The sequence below is a fragment of the Phoenix dactylifera genome, chromosome 6, assembly GCF_051530095.1.
Source record: "Phoenix dactylifera cultivar Ajwa chromosome 6, Ajwa_hap1_PhDact_Kaust_v1.1, whole genome shotgun sequence".
NCBI classification, from domain to species: Eukaryota; Viridiplantae; Streptophyta; class Magnoliopsida; order Arecales; family Arecaceae; genus Phoenix; species Phoenix dactylifera.
The window spans coordinates 2,093,396-2,110,175 of NC_143195.1; the positions used below are offsets into that span (position 1 = coordinate 2,093,396).

The following is a 16,780-nucleotide window of genomic DNA, read 5'->3' on the forward strand; positions in this document are numbered from 1 at the left end:
GATATGAAAAGTTTTTTGGGGCCAGGATGGAAGTTTTGTGAGATGACAGAAGAGAAAAAACCGGAAAGAGCAGCTCGTAAGGCCAGTCCAGCCCGGAGGAAGGGTGCAATCCAAGACACCCAGATTGGGAGGCCAAATCCATCTTTCTTGATGGACATTGGCATTCCTCAACTCTTAGAAGTGCTTATTTTCCCTCTTTCCCCTGCCTCCTCATGTCAGTTATTCCAGAGAAGTGATGCAAAAACACCCTGGTACCAACATACCTATTTGTCCAGCATCATACACTCGAAAGTTGAAGAATGGATGACAATAATATTTGTGCAAAACAACGCCATTTAATTCAATTACCCACCTTGGTCTTCGTTTCTCCATTTGTTGATCGGCACCGGCACAATGTGTCTAAGCTCATATTACAGCAAGATTTAATGTCACATGCTTTCAGTTGAAGTACCTTGAGCCCAAAAATTTGTTGTAAGAAAGCAACATGAAAGGTTTATGATACAACCAAACTGGCTTTGCAAGGACTAATTTTCTGCTATGCGCTTGTGCATTTTATGCATTAGGATACATCAGACACCTACATAGGTTTACGGCATGCAATGATGGCAAACTTAATTAGCTTCTTGTTGTAACCTTCGATCATGAGAGGCATTGCAAGTGCTCCTTTAATGGTCTTCCATCCTGGCGAGGCATAGCAATGAGGCCACATCAGTCACAAGGAGAGGACAAATGCCAGATTATCAGTTATCTCAAATAGAGTCAGGAGATTACCACATCGTAACAGTGATGTGAAACCCTGCCATGTCAAGGCTGATCGGATAACCGCAGGCCAAAATGGTGCCACATTCTCTGACCAATCAGCTGTCTTTATGTCCTGTCAGAGAAACAGGCGGAGTTAAAACTCTACAAATCTCTATGTTTGTAAGTATACATACTATGTTTTTATATACTTGTTTTAACCCAATTCGACCCATGTGGATTGAGCCTGCGTGTGATTAAATACGATGACATGAATAGCTGATTCAGTTGATATATGCCATGGATGTTTAATAATTTTGTAACTGATACATCCAAAGCCTTTCTTCAGAAGAATTAATTGGCTAGTTATAAATATTGTTTGTTGATCCATTATAGTCAAAAAAGTATATTGCTCTTAAGCCTCTTATGTGACGTAATGCGTTTTACCTCAAGCGATAAGGATTGAGCTATTTTTACATAATCACTGGCTGAGCACCAGGCTGGCAGATAATATGCATTGCATATCTTGTTTAAGAGATTCAATTCATTGGGCTGCAATGACTCTTCTGAGGGTGAGAGATCCCTGTGGCACCATGTAACTATGATAATGGTGGCTCCTGGTGCTGCAACACGTGCCAATTCACCTACAAACTGAGACAAAAGTAGATTGTATTAGATAATGAAACCCGAGCAGCATCACAACTTTTCACTTTTACGGTGAAGTAGTTCCTATGGAAATGGTCTCACAGGACCATGCACCGATTTAAATTTTAAACTATGGTTCTATTGAATTGGAAGGCCCACCTTATGTGAGCTTATCTCTACACCTCATGATCTCCATCAGGACAGCTCCTAGTCTGAACGAAGAATGGGAAAGAGAAATATACCTGATTATTACAAAGTCATATCCGAATCATCTGTTCTTTACATTTTGGGCAATTCCAATGAAGATTTCAAGAATAGGCTGCAATCAGAGGATTGCAAACCCACTAGATCTCAAGAGCAGAGTGCTATATCTAACATTGCAGGTTCTCCAATCAGTTTGAGTTGCAGCATGAAAGGCATTGGCACCAGATGGAATGTCTGGTTGTGCAACTTAGTAACTCATCTCAAGGGGATTTTAGAGACAAAGCTCGATTGACCAGGATTCTCTCCCCTCACAAGTTTAACCTTTTTAGACAAACATTTACTTTTGAGGAATTTTAGACACACATTTATAAGAATAGTATTTGAAACAAATTAAATATGAGACTACAGAGAACTAGATTGCATGAAAGTCTTATCATGCATGCGCCAACTAAAACCAGGCATGTTTTGCTCATACAAACACATAGTATTACCTTTGGTTTGTCTGGCATGTGTTCACCGCTTTCCATTGACCAAACTAGGTCAAACTGCCCATCTGGAAAAGGCTGCTTCAGAGCATCTGCAACTTGGAAGGACGCCTGCTCACACCCATTTTCCTCATTAAAAGTAAAATTTGAAGGACGAAATGAAAGAGCAAACTCCAGTTCTTGATGTAACATAGGAAGTAAATCATAATTGTTCTCCAAGATAACAAGCTCAGGTGGATATGCTGTACCAAAATAACTAAAAGAAAGAAATGAGAGGCTATATGTGTACCCGGTCTTCTAGCCCCTCGGCAATGGCAAGAGCCTGTGCCCTTTTAACCTGGACAGGGCTCAAGGTGATGCCTTCACATTTAGCGCCATACTTCTTTGCCAGATATCTTGAACTGCCTCCAATCCCACACCCAACGTCAACTATTCTCTTGGGCTTCTTCAGAGGATCATCTGCACGCATAGAACCCACAGAATAACTGAACCATGCCAAAAGGTTCAGATAGCATTTTGAAGAATATAATTCCCGATGAGACTGCTTTTATTATTACACTTGATCAATCTGTTCTTGTTTATAGTTGTATTTATTCTGAAACAGCACCCTTATTAAGGACATTGCATGAAGATAATATGGTGAACATAGGTGTGTAAATCCTGCTAACCAGGGAATCCTATTCAAAGAATAACTGAGTTAAACTCTAAATAAAATGAGACAAATGACAGAAAAGATACTGTAAGGAGGAACAACATGTGAAATTTGAGGGAAGTAATGAGTTGGTGATTGACAAGTTCCAATTTCTCATCTTCACATGCTATGATCACATTTAACTTGTCAGTTAACAAACTGAAGGGCATCTGATATCATATATTGGGCTATTTTGCGCCCGTTTACCACAGCAACCTTTGGAGGGAGAAAAAAACACACATTCCATAGAACTTCCAGAGTCGAATTGAAAGAGGTCCTTCTGCTGTTCTATGTGAAATGAGGAAACAGGAACACACCCTTCAGATGAAAATATGGTGGTGGATGGGGGGACAACTTGGAGGATGGTGTTGGAGATCCCATTAAAGAAGACAACCAAAATGGCCAGATCCTGAAGACTAAAACCTTACACTTGCTGTCAGTGCACTTACAGTATTCCCCAAACAGATATTAGTGTACTTCAGTGTAGCTACAGAGACTCTACAGGACATCGAGGCAAAAGAAGAATGTGAAATTAGTGGTTTTCAGCACCTCCCACCAAATAAATTTGACTAGGGCTCAGGGGTGATGCATATGTCTCTTGATGGATCAGAAAAAACAGAGCTCAAAGGGATCCAAATTTAGGCCTTTAGTGGGAAGGTTTTTAATTGCAATCTAATATAAATGACCAATTCAGTTCTCCATCCATCAGATCTCAGTATGGTATAAATCCCATCTTCACTTCTGTTCAATTCACTAAGCCAGGAGATGCAGTTGGTTACTCAACCGAGCCAAAAATATATAATGGTCAATTATGAGGGAGATCGGAAACTACCAACATAAGAGTATATTCAAGAATCATGTGAAGTAAATAACTTTAACTGATCAACATGGAAGTTCCATTGTATTTGAAGGTAAACCTACGGAGACAAATTCACAAGGATTTTTAGAAAACAAAATTGCAAGTCCTATACAATGCAGGTGGACCATATTATATGTTGGTGTACATAGACTTGGAAACAGATCTGATGATACTTAAAAAATGAGAATTTAAGAAGAGGCTATGTTATATCCTGTATAATAAACCAGCTTCTCTTTTACCAATTGTTAGATTTCTTGCTTAGTAGTGGTTCAATCCTAGTGTCCACTAAACTGAGTTAACCATAATATGTGACGAGATATAAGGCACATTAGGAGCTCCATGCACACAATATCATGCGAAACAAGAAATTTTGACAGTCCTGATAGATGCATTACGTTCAAAGAGAGTGACCAAATATAAGCCAGTACAAACAAGAAGTCCCTGCCAATGAGCATCACAGGTATGATATCAAACACATGAAGCCATATCAACTTCACCATGTTTGGTTTTGAACAGGTGTCCTGCTTTTACATACATACAGAACCATAAAAGGATAAATGAACAAGTATCCGTATCAAGATATATACTCCATCTGAATCTTATAGACAATAAATTGCACGAGTTTAGCAATTTGCTTATACATTTACAATCTGCCACCTCCCTCAAACTAACAAAGGGTTATATGAGATTTAAAGCCATGATATGGACAAATTAAGGACACTGATATCGGCAAGTAAGCTAAGATGTATGAAAGTAGGCAAATGCGAAACAAAAAAGAGATGTGCAAGAGGCATGGTCTGATCACAGTGAAGGAGGTGCAGATGAGGCAGATCCAAGGTGTAGAAAGGCATACAAATAACAGAGGATACTATGCATAATAGCAAAGCATGCATGAAAGAATACTGACTAGGCAACTGAGGTTGCAAGATTATGAGAGAGAATATCTTCATCAAACTAGGACACTTTTGAAGGAGAGAACTACATCCGAGTCCTATACGGTATACAACCCATTAAGAGAGATGCCTATATACATACACATACATGCAAATGTACACACACAGCCTAACACAAACAATCCAAGTATTATAACATCTATAGCAATCTTACTATAAAAACATATATAACATGCCGTCATATAACCACACAAACATTAAAATGTTTTTCTGGTTGCTTGCTGTTCGTAGTAAACAAAAGGAAAATGTGTTAATTGTCTGATAGTAGCAGTGCTTAAACATACGAACAAGAATATTTTAACGAATCATATGGTTAGAAGCCAAATTTTGGAAACTAGACACGCAACAGAGATCAAGTGGAGCTCCCATGTGCTCCACCATTGTCTTGGTGGGGACGTTCACACCATCGACAAAATAACCTGTTCCCCATTTTAGTTTAATTGCCCATGAGGACAGACAGTCATTCAGGTTCCCCATCTTTTAATCATAGCCACTGACACAGGAATCCAGGCAACCCTTATCTCCTTTTAATCTTTATTTTCTGATTATCAGAATCACCTTTTACCATAAAAAAACAGCAATTAATCTATTATTCTAAGGTTTCATGAATGTTAATAACCCAAAACAAAAGATCCTAACGAGAAAAATAAAGTGGATTCATTCGGGAATAACATATTGGTTGCTCTTAAATCTATATTCGCTGAATGATTATTTTTTCCAAGCTGCCATGTGGATTTGAGATATCATTATATTCTAATGAACAGTGACGATGTCAAATAACGGGCATCACTCGAGTTCGTAGCAAACACGCATACATCATATAACAAACAAGAGGCATCCAAAACTATGGTTATATTCTAAAGGCTCTTATTTTAATCCTTCATCAATCCATTACCATTAAAAAAAAGTGGCCAGAATAAAGAGCGTCTCCTTCCCTCTCTCTCTCTATCTCTCTCCCCTATATTCCCAAATTTACTTCTTTTTTCTAAGAAGGTACCAAAACAGAATCTCATCTAAACAACGAGATACTTCTCTACTCTTTTCTACTTCAAAAGCAAAGCCAAAAAAAAAAAGGTCGAACTGATCTATAACCTAATCTTATCACGTTCGCGAACATAATTTTGGCAACAAGGGCCGACACTTCATACGTCGTATCGGGGGGTGGGGGGATACCAATACTAAACAATATATCGGCCGGCATTGAAAGCGGGAAGAGAGTGATAGACCTGTGATTCCGGCGAAGGCGAGGGCTTCTTCGACCATCCGGACCTGGGCGAGACGGTGGTCGGAGAGAGAGACCGACGCATCCCTCTCGTAGAAGCCGTGGTGCATGTGGTCCCCCCACAGTCTCTCCCACATCTCCGACGACTCGTCGTAGAGCTCAGCGATCCCTTTCTTGAGCTCCTCCTCCTCTCGCTCCGCCACCCGCCCGGCCGCCGGCGTCGGTGCGTACTCCGCCGGGACGTCGTACATGCCGAGGAACGGCGAGTGCTCAGTCCGTAGCACCGCATCCATATCGGAATCAAATAACGATGACAAACAGATGGGGATGAGAAGGGAAAGCATGAAGGATTTTAGATTTATAGAAAGAGAGCGGCCGTGGTGGCGGCGGTGGGGACGAGTAGGGTGTCACGCAAAGGGAGTCGGGCTGGGGGCAAGTAGCAAGTAGCAAGTAACCGAAAAAAAAAAAAAAACGGTACTTTTCGAGTTAGTATCTCTGGCGCGAAAGACCGATTTCCGTTCTTTCGCGACCTGGACCATCAGATCACTCATCTTGCTTTGAGATTTGTGCAACCGGATAGCAGCAGAATCGATGCCGACGAAGGTCGGACCCGACGCCCCGGCTTCATCATTTTTATTTTTTTTATTTTTTTTATTTTTTGACGTCCCAACTGGAGGAGGTGGAGAGAAAGAATAGCTCCAGCAGCGCAGCGGTAGATCGGTCCAACCGCAAAAAAGCGGACGCAAACAAAGGATAAAAAAGAAACTGAACATGGATGTGTCTAAATCTGGTGGAGCTGGGCCAACCAATAATTTCAGCTGTTTTTTTCAGCATAAGTCCTTGAGAGATTAAAGCTAGAGAGGATACCACCGTTGTATCAAAAAAAAACAAACAAAAAAAAAGTAGCATCGACAAGATAAGTTATATTTAGGAAATGCAAAGATTTGATTTTTTTTTTTTGCATCTTTAAAAAACAGATATTTACTTCAGTATATTTTCAGCTGAAGCAAATCTGTTAACAAAAAGATTGAAGGCTGTACAGAGCCAAAAAAAAAAAAAAAAAAAGGCAGTAAGTACCACGTACTCTTGTCATGTGACTTGGACCAGCGAGGAAGCAACAAGGAAACTGAAAGAGTTCAATTATGGGTTCCTTCAGATGAAGGACAAGATATTCTTATCATGTGACTTGATCTATAGATGCGTCAGAAGACCTAAATGTTAAGCAGTCATGTTGATGTCGTGGGGATGAGAGAGTTGCCAAGAAGAAGAAGGAAGCAGTCATGCGTGTCTTCGAAGAGAGATCATAATGAGACAGAATAAAGAAGTTCAGATGACATGGCATGGCTCTTTTAAAATATTCAAGCTTTCTGCACACAATTTTTTTTTTTTTTTTCTTAGGCGGATTGGAGGGTAGCCCCACCCGTCCGCATAGCAGTCTTCACTGAACTCTCCTTCTACTAAAAAATATTCGATGCGGATAGACGGGATGGCCATCCTTTACTCATATCCTCTCCGATCCGTGAGTTGCCCCATGTGTGAGTACGTCATCCCAGCGCCACCTCAGTACCGGCGGATCAGATGGCGATTTCATTGGACAAACCAGGCAGGGGGCATCTGGTCCCCACATTTAATCAACGCCCGCGCATTTCAAACTTGGGCCACTTCGGTAAAATCTTAGCCCCGTTCCTATCGTGCTACCACCTTGGTGGCTTTCTGCACTCTTTAAAATATACAGTATTGTTAAGAAGGCTGGATATTGAAATGCTACATGCTGGCCAAAAAAAAAAAAAAAAAGGCTTGGAGAAATGATTCAGAAACTTAGATTTATTGCTCGAAAAAGTCCCTTAGCCCAACACTGATGTTAGTTTTTGCCCGTTTGTTTGTCCATGGCCTCTGCAGTGTTCAGGCCAATAGGATCATTAATGAAGCTCCACATCTTACGCTAGCGTTGCTAAAAAGCAATCTAATATACAAGGGAAAGTTGGACAGCGAAACCACTAGAGAATGTTTGTGAAAGACAAGGGACTTTTATAGAAAATTAATTTCTATGACAATACCTGCTGGATCTTATGCACTAAAGATTCCAATCTTTATCCATCCATCTCTAAGAAGACAACACAATTGGTAAATGGTTTCAATCCAGATGCAAGTAGGACTAGATGTCAGATACCAACTCTGAAAGATGCAGAAGGTATGTGGTTCAAGCTTCATGAATAAATCAAGTCATTAGCTGGTTATGATTTTCTCAGTAGCAAGCTAGGATGGAGAAGTAGATGATACAAATCTTTTATGAAAATAGAGGACAAAAGATGCAAGTGAAATGCAGTCGATCTTAAACCTAGTGGATTCTATCTGCTTATATAGAAGTAGACACCATAACAGCATATCTTGTTAAAGCTACCATGACATGGCTTGTGGTGCAATAATCTGAGGTTTACCAAGTCACATGTGCTAAAGGCCATGTTGGTTTTTTGGAGTCGGGTCAATCCGCCCATGATGGGCCGACCCGATCCGTTTTATTTGAAGGGAAACAACCCTTCAAAACATCTCTCGGATGACTGATAACTGCCAAAGGCAGTTAATTTCTACCTCTATATATATAGGTAGTTGCAAAACAAAAGAAAAGAAAAAAAGGAGGGAGAATAACGTACCAAGAAAACCCAATTACACTTATGATTTGTGATCGACCGAAAGCTAGTGATACAGCAAGTAAGTTTGTTTCGATCCATTTTGATTATGATAAATTTTTCTACATTAGTATCAGAGCATTTAGGGTTGTGTTCTAGCATATTTGTGAATTAAAATAATGATGTGGTCACTGTTTTGAGAATAATCCACATAAACTAGAGTTTTAGATCAAAAATGGTAACTTTGTATACATGTTATTTTGATATGAAAATTTACATGGATGTAGCCAACATATAGATGAAGTTACCCTACAAGTTTTAGGATCCAACTCTCACTTTGGTGAGAAAAAACTCAAATCCTAGTTACCGGATTTGAAACTTTGAAAATTTATAACTTTGTGTATGATGTATATTTTTACATGATTTTGGTATCATTGGAAGATCTTTTCACAAGCTTCTTGCATATAAAATTCATAATTTTTCGACAAGAATTGAGAAAGTTATAAGGGCTGAAAGTTTTTAAAATTTCTGAAATTTTGTTGGCTTAAGAAAAAAAAAAAGATGGATAGAAGAGTGTGATTTAGTCTTCATCATAGGGATATCAAACTCAAAGTTTGACCACACCAATGGACTCATGTCAATTTACTGAATCTTTCTGTGTCATTTATTTTATTTTTCTAAACATAAAATAAATTATTATTATTTTTATTTCGGAATGAGAAGAAAATGATAGAAAAATTATTTTTGGAATTTAAAAATTCTAAAACAATTTCTGGTGGCTTCTAGGCTTCATGTTCTAGGGAGTTGAAGTCCGGTAGTGAAAGACACTACTTACATTTAGGACTTTATACTCTTGGAAAACATACGAAGGGCATTATTTTTCATTTTTTTTCCTTCAAAAAAATATAATAAATTATATATTAATCAAAAAATTGTGATTCTAGTCTTGGAATTTTTTTAAATTTAATGCTCTTTCATATCAAGTATTAAATTATGTTTTCTTAGTAGTTGAATTTTTCTTAATAGCCTCTGCATAGCCCTTAGTATTTTCTCATGTGGGGTAGATGACATCTTCACAGCATAATAAAAAGAGAAAAAGAGGCAGGAGAACTGAAGTCCAGAAAGCCGAATGGAAATTGCCATAGCGAAGAAAACAAAAGCTAAAAATGCTTTAAGGACTAGAGGTGGGCATTGGGCCGGGCCGCCCATGGCCCGGCACGAAGCGGGCTAGACACGGCTCATAAAAGGGGGCCGGGCTGGGTTAAAGATTTCTGGCCCGCGGGCCAATTTCCCCCCTCCAAATACTCCTTAAATTAGCCGTTTTATGGTTGTTGGGAGGGGCAAAATGGGTAAAAAGCCACAAATAGTCGTTATGAGCCAAAAAAATAGCCCCATAACGGCTTTTTTTTTTTGGACGGCACGGCCCATGCTGGGCCCGGCATGGCCCGCCACCCCATGGGCCTAGGGCCGTGCCGGGCTTAGCCTTTAGGTTAAGCGGGTTGTGCCAGGCACGGCCTGTTTAGTAACAGGTCGGGCCAGGCACGACCCATTTGCTCTGTGGCCTGGTGGGCCTGGGCCGGGCCAGGCCCGGCACGGCCCGATGCCCATCTCTATTAAGAACTGCCGCCGAGTATAATAGAAGGATGTTGCCCTATGAGTTTGAGGAATTATACTACATCTTGATATGTTATGAAATAGACCCAAATCACACCATTAAACAACAATTTAAAGAAGTAGATAAATTGATGACCCAAAGATTGAGTTAAAGATTGATTTTGATGATCACAAAATCTTGAAGTATAATTACTAATGTTTGTGTTGCAAGAAGAAAGATAATTTGTTTTGCAAGGAACATAGCAAGTTGGAAAAATACAAGAAGGCCTCAAAAGCTCTCAAAAAGTTGAAAAAAAGTTATACTTCATTGGCCCAAGTTTTAAGTTCAAAGGGTTCAAGTTGGAGGAGCAAATTCAAAGAAAGATTCAAAAGAATAGTCGTCGAGTCGACTCCTGGAAGTTCAGAGTCGACTCTGGCACTCTGGAGTTTCAAGGAACAGTGCTCGAGTCGACTCCGAGACTCTGTGAGTCGACTCCGACTGAGAACAGACAAAAAGACAGAGACTTGATTTTCAGCGCTACAGTGCTCGAGTCGACTCCAATTTCAGCGCTACAGTGCTCGAGTCGACTCCCAGCTACAGTGCCGGCAGACTCCTATTCACGAGTCGACTCCTACTTCAGCCGAGTCGACTCCTACTTTAGCCGAGTCGACTCGAACACGCTGGGAGGCATAACGGCTAGTTTTTTCTCAACTCCAACGACTCTATTTTTGTCTCTAACGGCTAGATTTTTGTCCCCACTCCCTCTAAAGCTATAAAATCAAGGGGAGAGCAAGGGAAGAAGATAAGGAAGTGGGAGAGAATGCATAGGGAAGAGATTTCAAAGAAATTTCAAGAGAAACCTCCCAAAAGCACAAAAGGGCCATTCAAAGCAAAAGTGAGAGAAGAAGAGCATCCGAGTGAATCCCAAAGCTTCCTCTCCAACTGTGTACTGCCTCAGTGATCCTCTACCTCGTGCAAAATCAGAAGAGGGTCGAGTGAAGAAGAAGCCGAGTTCCTTCATCTACAAAACTTGTTTGAGGGCTTCTTCTCTTTACTCTATTTGTTTATATTGTTATATCTGCCTGTTTAAGAAGCTTGTATTTGTTTTAAACTCTTGTTCTAATATCTTGTAACTTGATTCAATCAAGGGATTGAATCAAGGGGTTAAGGTTTGTTGGTGAGCCAAAGGAAAAACCAACGGTGTAAGGTTGTGGTTGGTGAACCGGAAAAAACCAACTGGGTTTGATTGTGAACCCGGAAAAACAATCGGTTGGTTCTAGTCGGTGAGCCTGTGAAAACCGACCAAGTTCGTTGTGATCTCGTGAAAACAACAAGTTAGGTTGTGAGCTTGTAAAACAACCGGCTGTAATCTGAGGGATTATAGTGAAATTCCCAAGAGGTCTTGGGGAGTGGATGTAGGTGCTGGGGTGCACCGAACCACTATACATCTTTGTATTTGTGATGCCTTATCTCTTGTATTTCATGCCTTATATTCATACTTGATTGTGTAATATCTCTAGCTTTGTTTTCTATAGAGTTATAAGTGATTGTTTAGAATTTGCTTAGCTTCCACTCCATTCTTACCATACACATAGATTAAAATTGATCATACAACTATAAGTTAATTTTAGATCAATTGCACCCTAAAGCCACAATATAATTGCTCTAGCTTAATTTTCCACTGCTTTACTTGTAATTGCCTAGAGCTTAAGTAAATAACATCTTATCATTCCGCTGCATTCAATTCAAAGTAAAAAAATTAGGGAACATAATTTTTTAGAAAACCCAATTCACCCCCCCTCTTGGGTTGTCACCTTGGGCAACATAAATTAATAATGAACATTGAATAGCTAATTTTATTCCATTAGAAGAAGAAAAAGTTGAAGGATTATGTAGGTCCTCACCGGCCCGTTAGGCTACAATGGTTAACAATATTTGGGCACAATTGGAATTTCTTGGAAATGAGTACAAAGTTGTGAAAAGAATTTTGTGCTATAAGTAGGAACATGATTTGGAGTTAAATGTGCAAAATGCTGCAAAGCGTGCTGCAACATTCTCCGTTTGTTCAAATACAAAAGATTGTATTGGCCTATACTCTTGGATAGAAAAAATGGGACATAAATTTGCAAGTAATTTAATCAATAAAAAAATACTAGTGTCTCGAACTTTTAAAGGCGGAGATTAATGTACACATATTGTTTGTGCATTACATAGAAACTATATATGAAGTAGGATGAAATTTGTATTGCTTGTGAACACATATAGTTTAATGTGTATGCTCTATGTAATTTGTCCTATTTGGTATTTTCATAATTAAATGTTATGTGCATTTAGTTAATGTTGATTATATGGAAATATCATTTTAAGTGGGAGCTGAAATAACATTGTGATGGAAACTCTCATTTGAGCATTGTTCTTTGTGCAATGCAATTAAATACATGGTAATGGAACATTTGTTTTACAGATGATGATTGGAAACATACTGAACTTTTGAATATATACTTATGTAAAATTATCATTGATTTAATTTATATGTGCACAGAGTTAGACGTGTGTGTATTTTGAGTATTGATTAATGTCTTTTGTTACTTGGTAGACCATGACATTAAAGAATACAATAGCTGATCTGAATAATGGCAAAAAACCGGATGGTGACAATTACAATATATGACACCATAAGATCCAGTATGTTCTTAAGGAACAGCAAGTACTTGAATCCATTTATTTGAAAATAAATGATCTTGGTAAAGGGAGTAGTGCTCAGTATATAAGAGATCTGGAGGCTTATCAAGCATGGAAACAAAAGGATACTTTAGCTCATGGAATTTTAATAAACTCCATAATTGATGATCTCATCTGTGGATGCGAGCAATTTCCAACTACTCATGATATGTGGATATATTTGAAAGATAAGTTTGGGGGAACCATCATGACCAAACTCCGATAGCTGACTATAACATTTGACACATACAAAAAACGTCTCAATTATACAATTAAACAACATCTAAGAGAGATAGCTAATATGATTAGGGAGTTAAAATCAGTTGGTCATATTCTCACGGATGAGCAACAAGTACAAGCTTTAATTAGGTCTCTTTCCGATAATTGGAAACATATGAAGATAAATCTAACCCATAATGATAGTATAAAGGCCTTTGTTGATACTACCCACTATATTGAGCTAGAAGATGAGCGACTTGGAACAGTAAGGGCTTCTAGTCTTGCATATATGGCTGAAAATGGCGCGCAGGGAGCTTCGGGCTCCAAGCATAGGCGTGGCTGGAATAGAGGCAAAAAGGGGAAGCAGATTGGAAGAGAACCCAAAAGGAACAAAACTAATCACCATAAAGGTGACAGGCATTATGGCAAAAAGAGAGACAAGACCAAAATGAGGTATTACCATTGCCAAAAGTTAGGCCACTTTGTTCGTGAGTGCAACGAGTTGAAGAAGGTAACACCATTAAACTTTGCTTCTCATTGTGTTGCTTAGTGCTATGGGATCGTGTCAAGCCCATCATATGCGAGTTGGAGATATTGGTTTGGAGTCGGATCGATCCACCCATGATGGGTCGATCAGATCCATTTTATTTGAAGAAAAATAACCCTTCAAAATATCTGTAACTGCCAAAGGCAGTTATTTTTTGCCTCTATATATATAGGCAGTCGCAAAATAAAAAAAGGGGAAGAATAATGTATAAAGAAAACCAAAAGCAGAGTGATCTTTCTCCATATTTTCTAGGCAAAAGAAGTTCTTGAGTTGTGATCAACAAGCATTTTTCAATTCTGTAATTACATTTACGACTTGTGATTCGACCGAAAGGTGATGATACAACCCGATCTACAAGAAGTAAGTTTATTTCTATCCGTTTTGATTATGATAAATTTTCCTACAGCCATCTCATCATGCAATGTACATGCCTCATGCAGCATCATCTTCAAGCCAATTTATATGTTACCATCAATTATAGTAACAATACCTAACCATCCCATATTTTGTTTGTCATGAAAGTAGAACACAAGTTGGGCAACGAGTGCAAATAGAAACACAAGCTTGATCTCCCAAAAAATGCATCACCAACTAGTTCTAAGTTCCAACACTAGTCTTGCAGAGAAAACTATCATTTCTTGTACTTGACTGCAAAAATGCATCAAAAACTGATTCCCTTACCCATTTCCATGTTTGCTTACGTCGAACTGATAGTATGAGGGTAAATGCATTTTTTATAAGCTATCATTAGCTTAGCAATTGTTCCTATAGTACTTCGCTGTCCTGTTTATACATATTTCTAATTCTATATTTTCGATAAATTTAATAGCAGGTATGTGAATCGCTTTTGTATCCACCATAGTTCATTTCATATCCTTAAAAAATTGAATCCTATGAGCTTTCCAATCCTTTTCCTCCAACAGATAGTATGTAAATCATTGATGATCTCTAAACTTCATTAGCGACAGATGGAGATAAATAAAAAGGAATAAGATAAGGAAGAATAGAACAGATAGATACCAAATCCACCATTAAAGAAAACACTTTACCGAGAAAATCTCACATGATGGTGTCATTGCTATGACCAACATGTAAAGCAATAGAAACAAAACTAAACAAAACCATACGATATCAAAAGGAACTGCAAAAGATAAATGATAACTCTAATACCTTTAAACAGAATGATGACAGGCTTGAAAAGATAGATGTCCAAGTGAACCAAGATGACACTATTTCCTTTAAAACAGTTTCAATCCATTACTTCCCTAATAACTGAGAATGTCAATTCCCCTGCTCATCATCTCCTAGTCCTCTTTGATAATATGTTGTCTCCACATTGACTGTCTAACATCCTTTCTCCCATTTAATACTTACTGGGTCACAAATATTAGATCAAGACAACCTTAAGATCCATCATCCTCATGCTAATTGGCACAAATTATTGGAGCAGACGTTGCCTGCAAGGTGTACTAGACAGTTTTCCCATGACCTCCTCCTGATTAAAATTTTCACTAAAGTGCACTTGTGTTCCATGGTATTGGAACTGTGAAAGATCCAACTTGAGTCTGTTGCTATAACTACTAGCACATTAATCTTGAATAGTTGGATTCACATAGCAACTTAGACAAGGTAGATATCGTGCTACACATTGCTTGATCACAGTTTAAACAAGCTCCTAAATTGGAGACACAAGGGACACTCAACAATAACAGTGATATCAGCAAGATTCATTCTAATCACGCATACATGGCAAACAATTGGACAGTAAAAGAAAAGCCCTAGTACCATATTATTATTATTCAGCTGTATCTTAAAATTTACTGATACTCAAACCAGCCTAAGGTTAATGGACCAGGTCGGACCCAAGCCCAAATATAGTCCAGGTTTTAAAAGTTCATCACAAGCTTGACCTAGATTGAAATTGGCCAGGATTTCGACTCCGGGCCTGCACAAAAATCATTTAGGGCTCGTTTGGATGATTGAGCTGAAAATCCTATGGAATTCGTAGGTTGGGCTAGTATAACCAGCAAAATCATAAGATTATAGGCTAGGCTAGACCAGGACTATATATTTAAAAAATATCTAAAAGTAGCTTTGGAGTGGGCTGGCTCAAATCCCATAGGGAGAGAAAAAAAAAAGGCCTGCCCACTCTAAAGCTATTCTTAGGTATTTAAAAATATGGGCCTACCCTAACCTATAATTCTATGTAATACCTATTAACTATCCATGATGAGTGGCCTTCATTGCTAACTATTCCCTCAAATCTAACACGTCTCTCATGATCTTAATTTAAGATTGAGTTTGGATGGCTACTATTTCTAACTAAATTTAGCGGCTATAATTGGTTTTTTAATAAAAATTATTAATTTTTTTTGGTATTGCAGCAGTTTATACAGCTCGTATTAAAGTACAGCGAGCCGGACCAAGAAAATAATAATAATAATTTTACTTTAGATAAGATATAAGATAAAACCAAGTTGGGTACTAATCCTAAAAATGATGTCATAATCAGCAGAAATATAATTTTAATTTTACTGTTCTTAAGGGGTTATGTTCCATGCCAGCGCTACATTGGGCGCGTTAAGATGTAGCGGCCATTATACGGCGGCCGTTAGAGCCATCCTTGGAAGGCAGTTACAACGGAATAACGAGAGGCTTTTAGGCAGTGAAAGAAATGGGTACGGATGGCTGCCTACGCGGCCCATCACTCAACATACGCTCTTTAACCAGGGGGGAGGAAGCTGGCACTCCGCGAGCTAGAAAAAAGGTCTGTTTACACCCGGTAACCGGACACAGCCGAAGAAAGAAAGAAAGAAAGAAAGGGGATACCTGGAACGGCGGCGAAGCGGAGCGCCTCCTCCACCATCCGGATCTGGGCCGCCCTGTGGCCGGTGATCGTCGCCGGAGCTCCGGCGTCGTAGAAGCCGTGGTGCATGTGGTCCCCCCAAATGCTCTCCCACAGACCCGACGACTCGTCATAGAACTCCGCGATCCCCTTCCCCAGCTCGCCGGACGCCGTCGTCATCGCCGCCGTGGCTGCCACTAGCCGGCGAGATCGGGCCGACGGCAGGAGTCGGGAGGGCGTCGCCGTCCTCCCGCCGAGCCGGCTGCGGCTGGGGAGGGAGAACCGGAGTCGATGGGGCGGTGGCTCGCAGGTGCGGAGGAGAGAGCTCATTGGTTGGGGTTTTCTTTTGGAGCAGTGAGCTTTGCCTTGGTGTCCTTTTATAAGCCACTTTTTTTTGCCCTTTTTTGAGCCACTTATTAATGACCATTCC

The 16,780-nt window shown here is 39.4% G+C and overlaps 1 protein-coding gene across 2 annotated transcripts; it reads right to left on the reverse strand.

Moving 5' to 3' along the window:
* Positions 1-315: 315 nt before the first annotated feature.
* Positions 316-16,712, reverse strand: G-TMT (gamma-tocopherol methyltransferase). Of its 2 annotated transcripts, none has more exons than XM_008804742.5 (6): positions 16,335-16,712; positions 2,362-2,531; positions 2,079-2,183; positions 1,186-1,389; positions 772-874; positions 316-681 (listed from the first exon to the last, which is right to left on the reverse strand). In XM_008804742.5, the coding sequence occupies exons 1-6, from the start codon at positions 16,678-16,680 to the stop codon at positions 578-580; spliced, it is 1,032 nt and encodes a 343-aa protein (XP_008802964.2). In that variant the 5' UTR covers positions 16,681-16,712; the 3' UTR covers positions 316-577. The 2 variants fall into 2 exon arrangements, with proteins under 2 accessions (XP_008802964.2, XP_038982876.2); XM_039126948.2 differs by lacking the exon at positions 16,335-16,712 and adding an exon at positions 5,802-6,249.
* Between the last annotated feature and the right edge of the window lie 68 nt (positions 16,713-16,780).